Source organism: Amblyomma mixtum, chromosome 4 (genome assembly GCF_055824585.1).
Source record: "Amblyomma mixtum isolate Tamu chromosome 4, ASM5582458v1, whole genome shotgun sequence".
Taxonomy (NCBI): Eukaryota; Metazoa; Arthropoda; class Arachnida; order Ixodida; family Ixodidae; genus Amblyomma; species Amblyomma mixtum.
The window spans coordinates 121,186,179-121,205,292 of record NC_143015.1 but is presented as its reverse complement, the minus strand read 5'-3'; the positions used below and the strand labels follow the sequence as shown (position 1 = coordinate 121,205,292).

General features: G+C 47.2%; 1 protein-coding gene across 1 annotated transcript in view; it reads left to right on the top strand.

The window, feature by feature from the left end:
* The first annotated feature begins 910 nt into the window (after positions 1–910).
* Positions 911–19,114, top strand: part of LOC149348104 (uncharacterized) — a 39,848-nt gene continuing 21,644 nt past the window's right edge. Inside the window, exons 1-6 of the mRNA XM_089587927.1 lie at positions 911–989; positions 1,505–1,728; positions 4,383–4,590; positions 10,267–10,527; positions 14,410–14,552; positions 18,103–18,316. Coding sequence (XP_089444053.1) covers positions 977–989; positions 1,505–1,728; positions 4,383–4,590; positions 10,267–10,527; positions 14,410–14,552; positions 18,103–18,316 — 1,063 coding nt within the window. The 5' untranslated portion in view covers positions 911–976. The remainder of the gene's footprint in view (positions 990–1,504; positions 1,729–4,382; positions 4,591–10,266; positions 10,528–14,409; positions 14,553–18,102; positions 18,317–19,114) is intronic.

Genomic DNA, 19,114 nt, shown 5'->3' with positions numbered 1-19,114 from the left:
ACGGCACCATGCGTGAATTAAGCTGAAGAGTGAGTGTATAAAACATGCTCACATTATCCCACCTGAATATAGCATTGCCTTTCTTTCAGTCCCGTTTTTCACTGACCCCCTTCCGCGGTGACTGCTATTTGTGTGTTGCCGACCTGATTTCTGAGTCTCTTGCGTGCCCCAGCTGTGTAGCTGTGCATCTCTCTTATCTTGCGCAGCGTAGCTGTTATCTCTACCAGCAGGTGCACCATGCAGTGGCAATATCTGGCCACCTCTACAGTATGACAACGCGTATCGCAATGCCGTGTCAGTTAATAATTTGCTTCCGAACTGTTTAAGCCCAGAGGGAATGAGGGGGTCTACTGCACGCCTTTTATTCCTCTGGTGGAAATAAACGTCGCTCTGGGATGTTAAACCCCCTTAAACCATTCTCCTCTTTGCGAGTTGAGACATGCTGCTGAATGACCCTTTCAGCAACTGCTCAGTTCAGTTCACCTCAATTGTCAGAATGGCGCCGACATGCTTCCAGGGCAAAAATGCTTCTGTCAGCTCGACAGCACATGCCCAGATCTGTGGTTGATGCCCTTGTTAACTGGTTTGTTCAGTGGAGGCAGCTTGTTGCAACCACTGCGCTGCCTGGCAACATTTCTTGCATAATGAGGTGATGCCTAGTAGATTGCCACATACTATTGTGTCTGTGTCAACAGGCAGATTTGTGGGTCCTGTCATTGCAGGAGGTAGGCCATTGTTTTTGTTTATTTTTGTCCATCCAACCATGCACTCTCTGACACATTCAGTAGCATAGCTGGGTAGTGGCTGCTAAAATTGCCCTTGTAGGTTAATAAAGGAACTACACAAAGAAAGACAAGGACGAGACAGTATACGGTCCTGTACTGTACTGTTTCATCCGTGTTTTTTTTTTTTCGTGCAGTTTATTAGTGAACAATAAGCAACCAACTCGTTCAGCAAGCAGTGTGCCATCTTGCTCATGTGGGACCAGGGTAAGCATTTGAGGCTTTAATCTTAAATTTCAATTTTAAATTTTAATTCTAAACATTTTGAATAGCAGTAAATGAGACTGCAAGTTTATCCTGCAAAGCTGATTTCGTAGTGAAAAAGAGCCTAGTAGAGATGTACGCTCGCCGTCGTAATAGTGCTCTGAGCAGCCTACCAAGTCTGTTTCTTTGTCTAAATTGGCTTCTTACTATCCCAAATAACTTCCAAGTTTCTAGTGCTTTCTTTGTGAGATTCTAATTTTGATGTAGTTTCCACATGCGTGCATAACTAAATACGCCACATAAGACGTGGCATGTTTCCAAAGGTGTAGAGACCTGGAGCACAGAGAATGTAGAGATATTATTGAAAAAGAATGGTTGGACCAACAGTTGCAAATTTATTTTTTGTGCGTTACCAGGAACATCCAGACATAAGAAGCACATTTTGACTAGCATTGGAGGGCAGAACTTATGCCTGAATGGGTTGTGACGTACACCTGAATTGATGCTTTCTTGCGCAGCCATGAAGTTCAACGGGGCCCTCAAGCAATATGTGCCGCTGCCACAGAGCCAGAGTGATGATGAGCTCATGCGCCTTGACGAGCGCCGTGCACAGCGCCGCAGTAACATAGTTGCTGCAGCCAGTGTGGCAGCATCGGCGAACGGTCGCTCGGCTGGAGCTCATGGGTGCTCGGTGGGTGCAGTGAACGTCTGTGCAACTCGGCTGGAGACCAAACTTGTTGATGTGAGTGCATTACTGCATGCGTGAGGTCTTCCAAATGGGTGTCAGTATCATCACCACTTTCCCTTTACTGCATTAAGCGAACAGGGTGCTGCATCATTTGGAGACAATAGTTGTGGGGTTCTAAAAATGGGGAGATAGATCCGTTCTCCCCGTTTAACCGCGGCTGGCCCAGTTCAAAACCGTCCGGACCCCACCCCGTGGTCGCGAGTGCTACCGAGCACTCGCCGACCACGGCAGGCCTTGCTCTGCGGGAACAAAGGAACGACACACTGGCTGACACAAACAAGGCATTTATTGGTATAACAACAATAACGCCAGCTAGCAACAAAATACACTGAGGAATTGAGGATGTCCGACTCACCAGCACGGTTACGAGCGAATGTTCGCCCACGGTAGGGCAGAGGGAAAAACTCCGAGGCCGGACGGGACAGGGTGGCGGGAGCATGTTCTGACCACGAGGCACTCGCGGCGAAGAGCGGAGCGGTGCGCGAAACGTCCGCGTGCTTTCCCGGTCCCCAAAGAGAAGAGAGTCGTTCTCCCCTGTGCGCACGTGTAGCAAAACGCCACCATCCGTGGCGCTGCGACGCTAGCGCCCTCCCCTGTTAGTTAAAGTAACACAACTGAGAAGAGTGCGTTGCGGGGGAGCTAACCACAGTTGGGGTGCATTGCGGGAAAGCGAACCACGGGGAGTGCGAGTGCATCCCCACATAGTAAACAACAAATGTCAGTCATAAGATCGACAAAATAAGTGTAAAAGGAGCTGTTATTTACAATAAATAAAAATACGGCAAATGCATGACCTTTGAACCTTGTGTACTGATTCAAGTATCTGGTATGAGTCTGATCTGAGCAAAGAACCCAGCAGTAATACGATGGACAAATGGCCATGGACAAGTTGTCAACTTAGAACCGTTTCAAAACTTGTATGATTTTGTTAGTTCTCCTTGACCCTCAGTTCTCAGTTCAGGTGTTAGCATGTCACAGAATCTAAGATAACAAACATTCGATGTGAGCACTTCATGTGCACAGGTCAAGAATCTAAAGAAAAAACATTTCCCACAATTTTTATATGAACAAATCTCATTCTATCCCAGATTACCCTTGGGAGCAAATTCACTCGTCAAAATTTCCTGCGTTGTCATTCTTAACCCCCTTTCTCTGACCCCGTACTTTTCAAAGACTAACTTATTTCAGCACTCTTTCTTTCCGCAAATTATCATTGACTGGAACAGCTTACCAGCTTCGTGTGTACGGTCTCTTGACCTGATAAGTGACCATTGTTAGTTTGTTTTGTTAGTTTCTTTTTCTCTTCCATGTCATTTCGCGCTGCTCGTTTTCGGTTTGCACTTTGCTATTATTGCTCAATTTGTGGTCTGTTTCTGTATCCACTCCTGCTTGGGCCTCACGGCCTGCAGTATGCCATAAATAAATAAATAAATAAATAAATAAACAAAAGAAGCAAACTTCTAGCCCTTTGTAGTCATTTAGAACTACCTCCTACCAAGCAAGCATATTAAGCCTTGCATTTGGCACATGGTGGCCTCAGTTGCCTGCTTCTGTGACGATTTGTATCCTTGTGTAGTTGTACGGAACAGGCTTCACACCTTGAACCCCTTGCCGTGGCAGCTCCCTTGCTGCCAGGGGCACCTACGTAGCTTCCAGCCCTACTGGTGGAAACAGCGCGGTGGACTCGCGCAGGCAAAGGAGAGCAGAAAGGCACTCAAAAGAACGATGCCCACTCTGGTACTTGGGAGAGAGAGAAGAGCCCACTGATCCTGCTGATTGACGAAAAAGTTGATGCAGATACACGGTTGAAGGTGGACGAACCATAGAGTTTCTTACTATTACCTAGAGGGAAAGCTGGCGGCTCTGCACTTCAGCCACCATGGACGCTCAAAGCACCATGGGGCGGTGAGCTACTTGTTGCGGGACAGTCGTAGTTTTTCGGAAACACGGAGTGGCACTACTAAGACGTTTCATTCCGAAAACGCTGTTCGTGTGTGCGCAGACGACTGTCGCGCGAACGCAGTCTGCAAAAGCCATAGAAGTGAAAACGCAACTACACACGATGCCAATAAAAGGTTTCACTTTTCTAAAATACGATTATAAAACCTCTTAAAGTATTTAAACAACGAAATTTTTTTGAAAACATATTTCCTTTAGCGCTCTTGTTGAGCACGAAATATTAGTTTTTATAGTGTTCAATACTTGGCCAATAGGAGAGCGAGTCGTCTCTTATTTTGGGCAACCTTTTCACTTAAATGCTTTTCTGCTCGTTTGTTGCCATTTACAGACAGGATATTGACTGTTACAACATTCGTAGTTATCGAACAGCTTTATTTTTCTATTATTTTTTGGCCAAAAGTTGAAGTTCTGCAGTCGGTAGCTCACCGCCCCATGATGCTTTGAGCGCCCATGGTGGCTGAAGTGGTCTCGAGGGGCTCCATGCAAACTCCCATAGATGCTCCCAGCTTTCCCTCTAGGTATTAGTAAGAAACTGTATGGGACGAACAGAGCAGGCTCCCTCTCAGCTCTTGTCCCATTTGTTCCTGCCCCTCGTCAGTGTTCATCCACCGCTCTGTTTTGCAGTAGTACTGTGAATCTGTGCCAACTTGCCCCAGCTTTCTTCAGTTGTCTCCTGCGTGCTTGTGCAGGGAGGGTGTCCCGACTGGAGCGGTGATGCGGGGCCAGTGGGGCCGATGTCGGTGTGGCGCAAGCTCTGCCTGGCCCTGAGCCTGGCCGGCAGCGCCCTCTTTGTTCTGGGGCTGGGCTGGCTGCTGCCGTGCCGCTACGGCAGTCTGCAGCCGCTTGAGAGCGTGCCCAGTGTGCTGGAGCAGTGGACGCACCTCTACCAGGGTCTGGGTGCGTAGCCATGAAGGCTCAGATGGATGTTCCTACCGACTGTTGCTTAAATCAGAGAAAATCCAAATAAAAATTATCTCGGCATAACCTCGCGTTCGTTCGGGTTCAAATTTCGCACAGATGTTGCCTCTGGTGGTCAGTTTTGTTTTATACCACATGTAGGTGGGGTACTTGCCTGATTCGGTCAGAATTATTTGGAAATCCCCATTGTCTGCGGCAGCGGGGAACCAAAACCGAAAGGCTTCGCAGCACTGGTACCCGTGGCGCCATCTCGCACTTACCAGAGAAACGAGCCCTCTACCGGGGAGGGCGGTGTAGGAGGACTTGGACTCGCATAGCGAAATCACGGCCATAGCCTTCTCTTGATCGCTGTACGACCGCATTTTTGGTGATGTCTTGCGCTGCTTCGCAGCAGACAGCACCAAGCAAAGATGATTTGCGCACCTATTTAGCAAAGTTGGGTTTCTCCGGTGGGTACGAGATGGTGCTACGGGTACCACTGCTGCGAAGTCTTTCGATTTTAGTTCCCCGTCGCTGCAGACGATCGGGATTTCCAAATAATTCTGACCGAATCAGGCAAGTACCCCACCTACATGTGCTATAAAACAAAACTGACCGCCAGATGCAACCTCTGTGCGAAATTTGAGCCCGAACGAACGTGCGATTAGGCCGAGAGAATTTTTTTGCGATTTTCTCTGATTTGCGCAACACGCAATAGATTCACTGCTGTGCCTTGCAGTTGAAGCAGACAGGCGAGTGCCTGGCAAGGTTGCTTTTAAAGTGATAGTTTTCCCCCTGCTAGGTGAAGCCGGGTATCGCTGTGTGTGCAACATGACTCTGGTGGGTGGTGTCCAAAGAGCAACCTGGGAGGCAGGTGGGCCATCTTGATCACGTGACCTCGCGGCATCATCACAACCTGCCCAGTGAATAGTGAGTAAACTGCCCGCCATGGAAGGTGGCAGTTAAATTAATGATTGGTCGCTCGGGAAGATCAACGTGGGCCGCATAAGGTCCACCACTGGGAGCACCTGACATCGCAGGGCAGTGGCACATCGCTTAACCACTGCACCACTGTGCCAGGAGGGGCATAAGGACTCCCAGGGATCTGTGAGCGTAAAGTATAGAATGACATTCTGCATATGTGGAAATTAACCCACTACGCTATCACGTCCTATTCTTAACGCAGAACTTAAGTGTCCCCTCTTTTTTTCTCTCTGGCCTATCAGTGGGTACGAAGAAAAGTGCTATACTGAGCATTGTATTAGAAAAGCAAGAAAGTGCCTTCGTCATTGTTTGTTTGAAGACTGCGGGCTCCTCCCTGTTCTTTCCTTTCTGTTAAGCTGGTCACAGTGTCTGCCCTCCTAAAAAATTTCCATTAATCAAAGTCAGCTTTTTGCATGCCCTGTACACGTCAACCATTTTTATTACTGGCTGAGACCAAGTCACCGTCGCAGTGTATCTCCAAAGACCCAGGTAGGCCATTCAAGAGGCACTGAGAACAAATTGTGGTTGACAAAGACAACACTTTGTTTAAAAGCCCCATTTGGGGTTAAAGGCAAAGCACAGGTGCTTCCATCACTGGCCGTTTTTCACAATCCAACAACGGTGCGTCAGGTTTTATTGCGAAAGCAATACTACTTGCACTTTCACGCCTTTGCCGTGCCGTGGCCGGTGACCACCATTGACCTTCATTTGACCTTGATTGCATTAGATTGGATTAGATGGTATTAGATGTATTGGGTTGGATTAGATTAGATTCGATTACATTGGATTGGATAGGAGTGGATTGGAATGGATTGGCCTTTGCGAAAGCAATACTGCTTGCATTTTCACACCTTTGCTGTGCCACGGCGGTGACCACCATTGATCTTCATTTGACCTGGATTGCATTAGATTGGATTGGACTGGATTGGATTAGATTAGATTAGATTCGATTACATTGGATTGGATTGGATAGGAGTGGATTGGAATGGTTGGATTGGATTGGATTGTATAACCGATGCATCACCACAAGTCTAACCACAAGCACCACCACCAGCTACACTACCAGCTGTACCATGGCGTAGGTACGGATACTGCTTTCGCAATTACCGGGCTTAACCAAGCTAAGCCACAGCGAATTTTTTCTCATGCAGATCCGATGCTATGCCGCTGTCCACTTCCAGGCAGTAATCATGGATTGCTTTTAGTGCAAAAGCATTTCTGGCTGCGCTTACCGAGTTTCAGTATTGTGTGTCTCTGTGTGTGTGTGAGGCCTCTGGTAGCAAGTGGGTACCTCAGTCTGTGAGTAGTCGGCGGCATCCACCTTCAAATTGAGGCAGTTATGCACTTTTCCTTTTCTCAGAACCCACAGAAGGTTTAGACTCGATTGAATTTGAGGAAAGGAGAGGCACAAAACTGGCTCCCTGGTTCAGTAGACACCTCAGTTGCCCTTTGATGTAGTAGGTGGTGTCCACCTGCAGAAAACTGTGCTTTTGCACAACATTTCATGCTAGGCAATGCTAAGCCACCATCCCTTTTTTTTTTGGACTCCATGTCATGGGCTTCAGTCAAGTGGCGGGAAAATATTTAAGGGGGGACGAGGGTCTTAAAACTGACCTTTTTATTTATGGCTAGAGTCTCATGAAATTTTGCACACAGATGCGTTTTTTCCCTTCTGATTCCAAATATTTAATCATAATTGAGCTGGTGGTCTTAGGTCAAAAGTTATCTTGAGTTCTAGAGTGTAATTAGGTAATTTCTTACGCAGCTTTAATGAACTTTCTCATTGCATTTTGTTGCTTTTCTTTACATGAATTGAAAGCCAGCGAATTCCCGTACCCGATGACATTCTTACTTTTTTTGCTTAGGCCATGTATAAAGAGCAATTTACAATTAGCTCAACGAGTTGCAGTGTCAAATACTGCGACCTTTTACTCTCGACATAGTATATCAGGATGACATCCTTTTAGAAAAAAAACGAAGACTGTCTTTGGGTATGGGAACTCTCTGGCTATCAATTCATGTAAATGCAGTGAGAATGCAGTGAGAAAGTTCATTAAAGCTGCGTAAGAAATTACCTAATTACATTCTAGACTTTGTAAGATCTAAGACCCCCAGCTCAATTATGATTACATAATATGGAATCAGAAGAGATAAACACATCTGTGTGCAAAATTTCATGAGGTTCTAGCCATAAATAAAAGAGTTAGTTTTAAGACCCTCTTCCCCCCTTAACCACTTGTAGGACAGCAGGAAGCATGTTGTCCCACTTGCTTCAAGTGCCGGCAAACAGGCAATGGTGCACCTGTGTACCATATTTTTTTTGTGCTCAATACTACCCAGCTGTCAGGCAAGCCATTCAGTGCATCTTTATTTCGTACCAATGGGTCTCTTTGGTGTTTAAGCAAACAAGAAAAGGGGAATGAGGGCCTCGTTATAAATATGAAAGAAGCCAACAGCCACAGAAACCAAGGGGCACAGGGGATTTTTTTTTTATTTTATTTATTTATTTTGTGGTGTTGATCAATTTAGAATATTACTGAATATGTTATCGCTTAAAGCTAATTGATTAGAAAAGCAGAAGAAAAAACAACCACATGCCGCCGGTGGGATCCGAACCCACGACCTCCGAATTACGCGTCCGGTGCTCTACCTCTGAGCTACGGCGACGGCTGTCAAATCTTCTGCTTTTTCGGGGGTATTTATGTTTACAAGTAACCTAACCTTGAGAGTGTTCATCAGCGCCACCCAAGTTCATAAGCGGCGGACGTGGAACGTCCTGAGTTGCCGCAGGTGTGACGTAGAACGTCATCGAACGGAGAGGGTGGAGAGGCATAAGAGGGTTCTCACGCAGCTTCCACCCTCTCCGTTCGATGACGTTCTACGTCACACCTGCGGCAACTCAGGACGTTCTACGTCCGCCGCTTATGAACTTGGGTGGCGCTGATGAACACTCTCAAGGTTAGGTTACTTGTAAACATAAATACCCCCGAAGGCAGAAGAATTGACAGCCGTCGCCGTAGCTCAGAGGTAGAGCACCGGATGCGTAATTCGGAAGTCAGAGTGTGCAGTTTGGTCCAGCGCATTTTGGTGTATAGAAAAAGTTTTGAGAAACTATTGAGCTTTCGAGCCTTCTCCATCCATCAACTGCCTCACAGTACTTCTTGGAAGAAGTTTCAAATTTTACCACAGTGGTGGTCTAGTATTTAGAGCATCCGCCTCACATGCCAGAGGTGTGGGGTTTGATCCCCAGTGCCGCTGGGTACCCACCAGTGATACAATGGGTACAAGCTTTCCCCTGCCTGGTGCTTGGCTTATCTGGGCCTGGGAATTGGGTCTTTGGCCCCACCGTGAGTATTGTGCCATGGTGCTGTTTGGCCACAGGTTGCTCTTATGCCATAAAAATTCATCAACTTTCAGATGTAATGCAAGTTTTCTTATACATCCAAAAAAACAGGCACAGATAAGTACCATGTTTGGGGTCTTTTTGTTTTACGAAGTTGTTGGTACAGTGTGTGCCCTTTCTTTCTTTTTTTCTATAAAACAAGCATTCGAAATGACTTGGAAGTGATGTCATTGAATTTCTAGTCATCTTCAAGTGCAATTTTGCCATTTGTATGCACGTTGGACATGCATAGAGCTTGTGCCTTTATAAGGGGTTAAATCTACCGTATTTTCTGGTGTATAAGACGCGGCTTTTTTTCAAAAATCTTGCTGATGTGTCCTATACAAGGGTGCGTCTTATACGCTAACTTTTCATTTTTGTTTGTGAGTTCAGAAATTACTCAGGCTCTTGTTCAAGTTTTTTTCACCGAAAAAATATCACTACCAATGACGCGGTTGTAAGACGGTTAATGCTTCAATATGGGGACCGCCATGCGCCACTTTTTTAAGTGAACTTTATCATGAAACGGCAGGGATGACGACTTCCGGGATCACAAACACGCGACCGTTTCAGGGGCCCCAAGCAAAAGTAATGTGAAATGCCAAAAGATGGTGACAATCGCGCTTCTTGCCATTGTCAAGACAAGCCAAAACAAGCCGGCGTTCTTTTTAAGTCATCCTTTGCAACTTTCTTTGCTTCGTGTACGTAGTGAGAAGAGAATGTGTCAGCCACGTTGCCTCCAGAAATGGGCGAACTTTTTGATAGCACATTCGAAGATGAAGACTTCGAAGGTTTTAAGTAGAAATAAAATGTTGTTATGGATATATGGGAGAGCTCTTTCGCTCTTTTTTTTTTTTCTAAAACATGGGCGGGTATGGAGTGAGTGTTGCCTTTTTCGATCACTTAGCGTTGCTTAGGAATTTCTCACAGGTACGGTGAATTTCGCGATGGTCGCGCAAGCGTGTTTAATTAAGCCTCACTAGCCTAACTGGGTAAATTGGGGTGTGTCTTATAAACGGGTGCGTCTTATATACCAACTTTTTCAATGACAGCCTGCATATATGGTGTGTGCGTCTTATACAGGGGTGCGTCTTATACGCCGGAAAATACGGTAATTGCTCATTAATAAACATGTTTTTTGCATCCGGATAAACATCGGCATGCTTACAGAGAGGCGCTGAATCAATTTGCAAAGACTAGATGGTGCTCTCTGTTCCCAGTGTCTCTTTAACCTTCTTCTTGGCTGCTCCTGCTTTTGTGCCACAAAAAATTCCTCATCATTACCACCACCTTCCTTTGTCACAACGCAGTGGTGACATCCAACGTGGAGGCCTCGTTTGAAGGTGAGGGTGAACGCGAGTGCACGGTGCACCTGGGCTTCCGGCAGTATGCGGAACATGGCGGCACGGCACCAACGGTCGGGGTGGCCGCGGTCAACGGCATGACGGGGGCCATGGTGTGGAGGAGGGAGCTGTACGCCACCGTTGTGCATCAGCAGTGCCTGCCGGATGTCTGCTTCGTGCTGGGCGACGGCTCCAACTCACTTCTCGCCGCTGTCAACAAGTCCACAGGTCAGCACTGCACTCCGCCTTCCTGGTGAATAATGTAGTGAAAGCTCGTTAAAGGGACACTGAGGAGAAATTGAAGTTGGCTTGTATCGACAGAATACCAGCTCCTGATTACAAAAACGCCACTCATACTGACAACAAAGCTCTTGTAACGTAGAAAAGAGCCAGAACCAAAATACAGGTATCGCCGCCACAGGCCAAACTCGCAAGTACAAGCGTGATGACGTCATAGGACAAAACAGTGTTGCTAGAACCAACGGTTCTAAAAACACTAGAACACGAGAAGCCCCGAATCACTGAGGCGCAGCCAATGCATGCGCAAATCTCCTTGACGCCGCCAGATGGCGCCACGTACCCGGCGGCTACATGCGCGCCTGCAACATCGGGACCAATCAGCGCCAGCTCACCGGCGGTAGGCGGGCTCCCGGTATTCCACTAATGGTAACAAGGTACACGGTATGCTAAAGGTGTCTATTTGCTAGAACTTCGTTGACGACTTCGAGAACGGGATCCATCGTAGCGCGGGCAAAACGCGGTGTAAACGTAAACGAAGCGACGGTAGCGACGGCCGCAATAGCCAATAGATGCCTTCATCGTGCGGCCGGCGGTAGCTTCTTTTCGGCTGCTGCTGGGCCACACTGCTGGTTGCCAGAAATCACGGAGTCTGCGTTACGTCATGTGTACATCATGTTTCACGTCACTTAATCCTGTGTCATCATAAGAGAATCCCAAGTTTGAGTCAGAGCGGCGGGAAAAACTTCTTCAACTTCGAATCCAAATTTCTTAGAAATAAATGCATCTTTCGCTGCCGGCAAAGTGGCAACAAAGCCATGAAATGCCAAACTATCGGATTTTGCTGTAAAAAAAATATTAATATAGCTCTCCTCACTGTCCCTTTAGTTTGGATTTCTAGATAATTCAAACTGAACAACTTTGTCCTTCCACGCTCCATTAAAGTCAGTATAAAAGAAGCCTCTTAACTCGAGCGAAAATCTGTTCCGCACCGATCATTCAAACTGCTTACCGCCGCAACTGGGTGACCAAGCAATGCACCCGTGAGGCTGTGCCACCTCTTCAGTGGAGATGTGGACTATAAAAAGAACTTGCGAGGCCGGTGCGGTTCTCGCAGCACTGTGACGTCCAAGATTTGTACTCAACTGCTGCTTGTTGCTGATCTCGAAGGCTTCAGTAGCTTTCTGCATTAGCTTTTTTTTTGTTGAACAATGGATGGCACAACTGCTGCTGAGAGTCATTCAATCGAATGCGTCGCGGTCTCACTGGCATTCCGAAGCCACATTTGTGGATGATAGTGCAACGCGTGCGAAAATTTGTATGCATCTTTATATTGGCTTTTAGGGCTCTGTGTGTTACATTCCATGCAGTTTGTTGCAGCGGTCGACTCAGTTTAAGCCTACATAGTGTTGCTTAGTGTAGTGACTTTCTGTTTGTGGTAATTAAAGCTCCAAAATGCTTCAAGAAAATATTGCAGCGATGCATGAAGTTGACATGCTGTATGACTTTGTATTTTTGGCTGTAATATGGGAAGTCTACTTACTACGAACCTCGGATACAACAAATGCCCTCTGCGTGACTGTCAGGTTCGTTATAAGTGGGCTAGACTATATCACATAATGTGCTTAACCATAAAGTGCTCACTAAGATGCAAGCAAGTGTAGGGATGGGGCATGGGAAATCCATGAAGTACTCCTAGGAACCTGGAGGTTCCATGCAACCCAGTTTGAAAACCTCTGCACTACTCTTGTCAGCTTACATACTTCTAACATGTGGATCTCAAAATGGTCGACCTTGCCCATGTAAGGTGATTCCATATGACTGGGCACATTCGTCTGTCATCCTTATCCAGGCAGAAGACATAAGAAGCTTCTTTATTCCTATGCAGGTCATAGAGATGGCAGAATCTATGCGAACACATTGAGAACTGCCCAGTCAGGTGGTGGCTGAGAGCTTTAATAAAAGAACTTTTTGTAGATGAGTACGACAGAATGCTTAAATTGCTACTCTATTTCTAAGCACCACTAAGTTGGCACAGCATTCCAGCGTACATTCAAGCCTACTGATAACAGTATTGAAGTGCCGTGGAAGTATTGTTATAAGTGATGATTGTTATAACCAGGTTGTGCCAAAAAAAGGAAAACGTAAAAAACTTCAAAGTCAGGGAAAGGCTTACAGTGGTCATTTCTTTGCAAGAAGAAATCTGTTATCAGTCAGCTGTGACTGCTTCAGGGCAATTTTATTTCCATCTGTACCACAAATCAAGTCCCGAGGGGCTTTGGTTGTTTGTACGCAAGGCCTCTTGACATGACTCAACTTGTATAGGTTTTTGTTTGTCTCATTATCTGCGCCAATGAAAACTGTGATTATTGCTTTGCCAGCAGGGTCTTCATTTGTCATGACCGCATCGTCAACGTGCAAAACTCGTCTCCACACGCAGCCATCAACACTGTTCACCAATGACCAAAGCACCGTCGTCACTGTATATATGGGAGCTTTGAGAGCCTCCTCGTCACTGGCATCCCAATCAAAGCCCTCTTTTCAAAAACAGTTCAGCCACTGCAGTGGCTCAGCCGCCGACCCAAGAGACGTGCGTTAGATCCCATCTGCGGCGATCGCATTTCAAGGGAGGTGAAATGCTCGAGGCCTGTGCACTCAGTGGACAATAAAAGCCGCAAGTGGTCTAATTTATCCAGAGCCCTCCACTACAATGTCTGTCATAGCCTGAGTCGCTTTGGGTCTGTAAACCCCGCAAACCAAACGAGACCGAACCAAATCGGAAAAAGTTCCTGATGGAAGATTCGAGGAGCTAGCAGGACCGAGGTAACAGTGGTGGCAGACAGGAGAAAAACCACGCTGGCCATATTGAACATGTGGCCATATTGAACATGTGGCCATATTGAACCATATTGCCACGTATCATTGTAGTGTTTGTTCGTTCACGCTCAAGGCTGCAGGAAAGGGTTGTTATCACTTAGGCCTAGTTAGGAAGAATATGGGGAGGACATGCTCTCACTGCCAGCCCTCTCACAGAATGGAAAAAAACAATGCGAGTGGGTGCGTTTTTGCGAGTGACATGTTTTCGGAAGAGCGTTAATAAGAGACTGCTCCACTGAGAGTCTCCTCTTTGTCACCGCCACATGCAGACATCCTGGGCACACTTGGTGTCTTTGTGTGCATAGTGACATGCCCTCTTCACTGTCACTGCCTGGGCTCGATCTGCTGGTCATTGTAAGCGTAGTTTGGCTGATGTGTTCATAGCGTTTTCTTGGTTTTGTGTTTTGTTCCTTCTAACCCTTTGCGGTCCTGGTCGGACCCCTCCCGACAACTCAGCGCAGCCGTTCCAGTCGGCTGCCAGGCATCGCCCTACACGTGTTTTTGTGGTTCCTAGCTGTGCATGATGTGGCACCTTTAAACCACATGTTGCCCGGATATTGTTGACACTTGGGCCCGTAAAGAAACACCAAGAAAATCATTCATCAGGTTTTTTGCGCAGTTGTTTTCTCTTGTGGTGCCGAAAGCTTGCGAGATAGTTTTGAACCGGAATGGCTGCAAAGTGAGTAAACGTTTGGACCACGAAGGCTTAAGGTTGGCTCTCAGTGACCAGATTTAATTGTTATAATCGATAAAATGCCATGAAGGGATTGTTATGAGCGGTTTATTTTACCATAAAACACATGGTGTGGTTTACGGTGCCGCAGTAGTCCATTGTTATATAAGATGTATTGTTCTTACGGGTACTGTTGTAAATCTTGGACTGTACAGTGGTTATAAGAGTGAAGCCAGCTTTTAAGAGCATGCACTTGAGTCTACTGTCAAGTCATACGAGAACTTCCTTGCACTTCTCTCTTTTTTTTCTTTTTTTATCATTAGGAGCCGTCCTGTGGTATGCTCATGATCATGGGCAAAGCAGGAGCAGCCAGCTGGCTGGCGGCAGCCTGCAGTCCATCTCGGACTTCCTCATTGTGCCGGACTGCAATGAGGACGGACTGCCGGACTTGGTCGTCTCCCTGCAGGTGGGGCTGGCATGCGCGCACTTGTGAGAAGTGCTATCTGTTACCAAACCAACATGAGGGCTCTGTCTTCTTTACCAGCCTTAGCCACCCTTGTGCTTAGGTAATGCCGTCCGTGAAGAGTAAAAATTGAGATGAGGACAAAGAGCGTGTGCGTAATGGATGACCTAGCGCTTCAGTTGGCAAAGCTGTGGTGCACATTGGTTAATTCCTTTTGCAGCAGAAGCATGTTTAAATTCACTGTGGTTGCCACGTCCCCACCGTTCGCCAGAATTTTGGTGACGTGTGATCACATTTGCAAACGTTTAAACTGGCAGTGTTTAAACTGGAAAAGCAGTCTGCTGATTTCCGTCTTCTTGGGCTTGTTCTGAAGCTGGTCTCTTTGTGCCCATTTTGTGACATCTCAAAATGGCGCCGCTCAAGCAGGATGGCTGCCCTTGTTGATTTTCTAAAGGCAGTTTCCAGGCTGCTGATTGGCTGGTGCGCTCGCATGCTTGAGGCAGCCCCAACCACGAACGCACGACGGACGCACGGCGCGACGCGCGTCGGTGGCTGCTCTGTTGTTGCTGGCGGCGCCGTAGCCAGCACCCTCGTTCTCGTGTTTGTTGCCACTGGACGCTGGACCCCTCAGTGACAGCCTTTCCTTTTTCTTATAATAAGGAATCTTCGGCGGTGATTGTTCCCGTGGCACACGTGCGTCTCGTATGCACGTGTGCGGGAGGGGAAACGAAGAGGAAGGCGGAGGTTTGGAACGCTCGGAACCTCTTCTTTCCTAGGAATTTGATTGGCTGGCATGCTTTCCCCAGTGTCTGATCAGCTGACGGAGGCTTTGTTGTCCTTTCCCTGGACATCAATTGGGGAGAAGTGTCGATTGTCTTATTATTGGTTGCTGTCCCCACCAAGGACGGAGACAAAAGGCTTAAAATGGAACGCTCCCGTTTAAGTGGGGCTGATTTCGTGTAATAACGTTTCAGTCATGTTGTATATAGTTTTCTCCTTGCTTGTTTCTTCTTGTTTATTTCGTGTAAATAAATAGTTAACCTTCTTGTCCTGCCATCGAGTAACGTGACTGTTTGCGACTCCGAACCATCTATTCATCATCATCAAGTGTTTCCTCTCGTCACCACCTGAAGGGGAAACTCAACTGACACAGTCGAGACAGGATCTCAACTGGCGTAGACGATGACAGGATTTCAACTGTGATGTTGTCGTAGGCATCGAATGTCAGATTCGAAGTCTGTTGTCGGTGTCAGCGTTGTTGACTGTGAGCAAAAGTTAGATGGAAAGTCCCCAGAGAAGCAGCCTAGGAGGAAAGTGGCCCACCTAGGTCATGTAACCTTGTGGCGCCATCACATATTGCCCACCAGATTGTGCGCAAACTGACCACCGTGGCAGGTGGCAGCTAAGTTAATGATTGGTCACGAGAGGTGGCTCGGGAAAAACAACGTGGGTCACACAAGCCCCACCGATTGCAGCACCTGCCATCGCACGACTGTGGCGCATCGTTTAACTGCTGCACCACTGCGCCAGGAGTGGTATGAGGAGTCCCAGGGATCTATGAATGACCAATTCCGCATATATGAGCGTGAACTCATCAACACTATCGCATCATATTCTGGAGGCGGAGCTTGTGTGTCCCCTCCAATTTTCTGTTAGTATATTTGTTTTATGTTTGCCACTTTGCACTTGCCTTTCTAGAGTTCTCCCAGCCGGCACACAGTCTTTGTTTTCTGCCGGGATGTCTGGAGACAGTCGCCTAAAGTAGATGCTTGAAGCATATGGAAGAAAAAAAAAGAGAAAACGAAAGCGTCCATGGAAAGCACAGCTGAGGATTGTTAATGTTAGCTTGGCATTGACGGCACCCCACCAGGATTGCCTGTCGCATCCGTAGTGTAGTGTTCTACCCACCCTATCTCCATTAAATCTGGGATCATCGAATCGTCAGCCGGCGCTCCCTGGGGCATTCAGGACCGCATTGATACAGTGTACTATCCAATTGATGATTCTGCTGAATGCATGAGAAATGTGCCGAGCATGAATGAATGACTGGCTATGCAGAGCGCAACGGGAGGGAAGTGAGTGATGGTGAGGAAAACGGCACAGAGTTTGTCATTGTGGACTTAGCGGTGATGAACGTGTTCTTTGGGCTTGTGCTTTGCTCTGAATGTGGCACGAAAAGTATGACTTTGTCCAAAGTCAGGCAGGGAGTATGGGCTCCATTCAAAGCTTATCCTCGCCTGTAGCAACTTGCTTGAAGCGTTTTTCTCACTTCCGAGGGCAGCCGGTGGCACTGATGTCAAAGTTACAATAAAACCTTGTTACTTCGACCCCCCGTTAATTCGGGAATTCGGTTAATTTGGAGTGCTGTCGTATTCTTGCCAAATGCCCATGTGAGTGTGTGGTGTCAGAAGCTCATTAATTCGGATGCCCCGGGGCTGGCATAGATTAATTCAGACAGGCTCCCAAGCGACACCGTGTCTAGGTATGGTCTACTCGACAAGCAGTCATCCAGATATTCGTCCTCAGGTCTGCATTGCAAGTATATTACATTGTCTCCCACGCTTCTCAAACTTGCACGTGACGTCAGGTGTGTTGACAATTGCCATGTTGCCCCCATTGATAAGCTGAGAGAGTTCGCCACCATAGTTTCGTTTTCGGTGCTTTGCCGCCATCTTGCAACAAAGTCGGCTATCGGCCACGCATATCAACCAGCCAGCCAAGCCCTCTTTAGAACGGCAGCTTTTTTTTTTTTGTTTTTCAATCGTGTCTTGCCATTCAGGCACCAATGCACGCTTTCCTCACTTTCATTCGCATGACGTTTCTGCTCTTCCAGCCGGCCGAAGCTTTCCTCTTGGAGAACAGAGCCGCATGACGATGCAAGTCTATGAAAGGCCTGGCATTTTTGCGCGAGCTTTTGCCGCTTGCTGGCAGTCAATCCTATGCAGAAAGAGTACCCACTGCAAGATGGCCGCCGCGGTGGCTCAATGGTTACGGCGCTCGGCTGCTGACCCAAAAGACGCGGGTTCGATCCTGACTGCGGCGGCCGAATTTCGATAAAGGCGTAATTCCAGAGGCCCGTGTACTGTGCGATGTCAGTGCACGTTAAAGAACCCCAAATGGTATAAATTTCCGGAGCCCTTCACTACGGCGTCCCTTATAGCCTGGGTTGCTTCGGGACGTTAAACCCCAATAAACCAAACCAAACCAACTGCAAGACGCTGCTGTTTGGAAATGTTGCACTGTTTCGCCACTAGTCTGGATGAACAACGAATTCGAAATTTCTGAATGTTTAGCAGGTTCGAAAAGCGTTGCAAAGTGAATTGAACAGCAAATGCCATATTCACAAACTATTCAAAGTTTCGGATTTTTGTGCAGCCCTACTTCTTTTCCCTCTTCCTTTGCTGTTTGTTTTTTTTTCTTTGTCTTTTTTTTTCTTTTTCTGTTCCTGTTTTATTCTCCTTTCAAGCAGTGTCGCTAGTGCGCTGCAACGCCTGTGTTGGCAGCACCGCCCATGTGTGGCGTTGTTCACTCGCAAGTCTTCTCGTGCATGCAGGTGGAAAGGCCAGACGTTGCTGAGCCCTTTGCAGCGGCCGCAGTCGACCGGGCTCTTGCTCTGGTCTCTCAAGATGATGGTCGCCTTCTGAGGGCACCCCTAACACTGCCACAGTGTCAGAGCATCCCACGGATCTTGGGCTCATTGGAACATGGCCGCAACTTCACGCACGACGTCGACATTTTCGTGCACTGCCTCACGGGTGCCAGCAAAGGTGACTGGCTGCAAGCTTTTCAATGCACTAGTAGTACACAGTGAACATTTTTACACCCCCTTGAGTGCTACCAATGAATTGCACCCATTGCTGTGCCCTTTCAACACTGCGATAAAGAGGACTTTGTGTAGCATGGACATGGAGTACAGTGAAGGAAGAGAATGTTCAATCTGTCAACACTTCAATGCCCACTGTTGCTCAGGGACAACACGCTGAAAAATAACTTTTTTCAGAGGCACATTGCGTGCTTTCAGGTATACTCTGTTTCATACATTGCAGTCAACGCTGAGAAGGTTGCTGAAATAGTTCATCCGCGAAACTATGTTACTCTGCCACGTATCATCCGTTCTTCTCGAAGCTCCGGTCATTGTTTGGACGAATACAAAGAGCGGTATAAAACGATGTGGTAGCATTGAAAATCACGGTCGAAGCTGTGAGGCGCTCAGTGTTCGGGCTCTCTGGCCATAGTTTTCACGGAGTGTGAACTACATTTTGGGCGCGGATTTAGTAGAAGCAATTTGCCCTACCAACCGCGTATCATACCGTCGCGTGTACTTTTTGCTTCTCGAAATCTCGACGAGTCGCAGGACAAAATATGGCAAGAGGTAAAATGAAGTCCGGGACGTGCCAGTCACGACACTTAGGATTTGTCGCTACGAAATATGTTTGTGTTCGCTTTGGTTGTACGGCGAACTACTTTTTGCATGCGGACTTAGTTTGCGCAAACAGGCACGCTAGCTTTGGCAGCGTTGCATGCTATGTATGAAACGGAGTATAGTTAGCACCACCTTATATAAA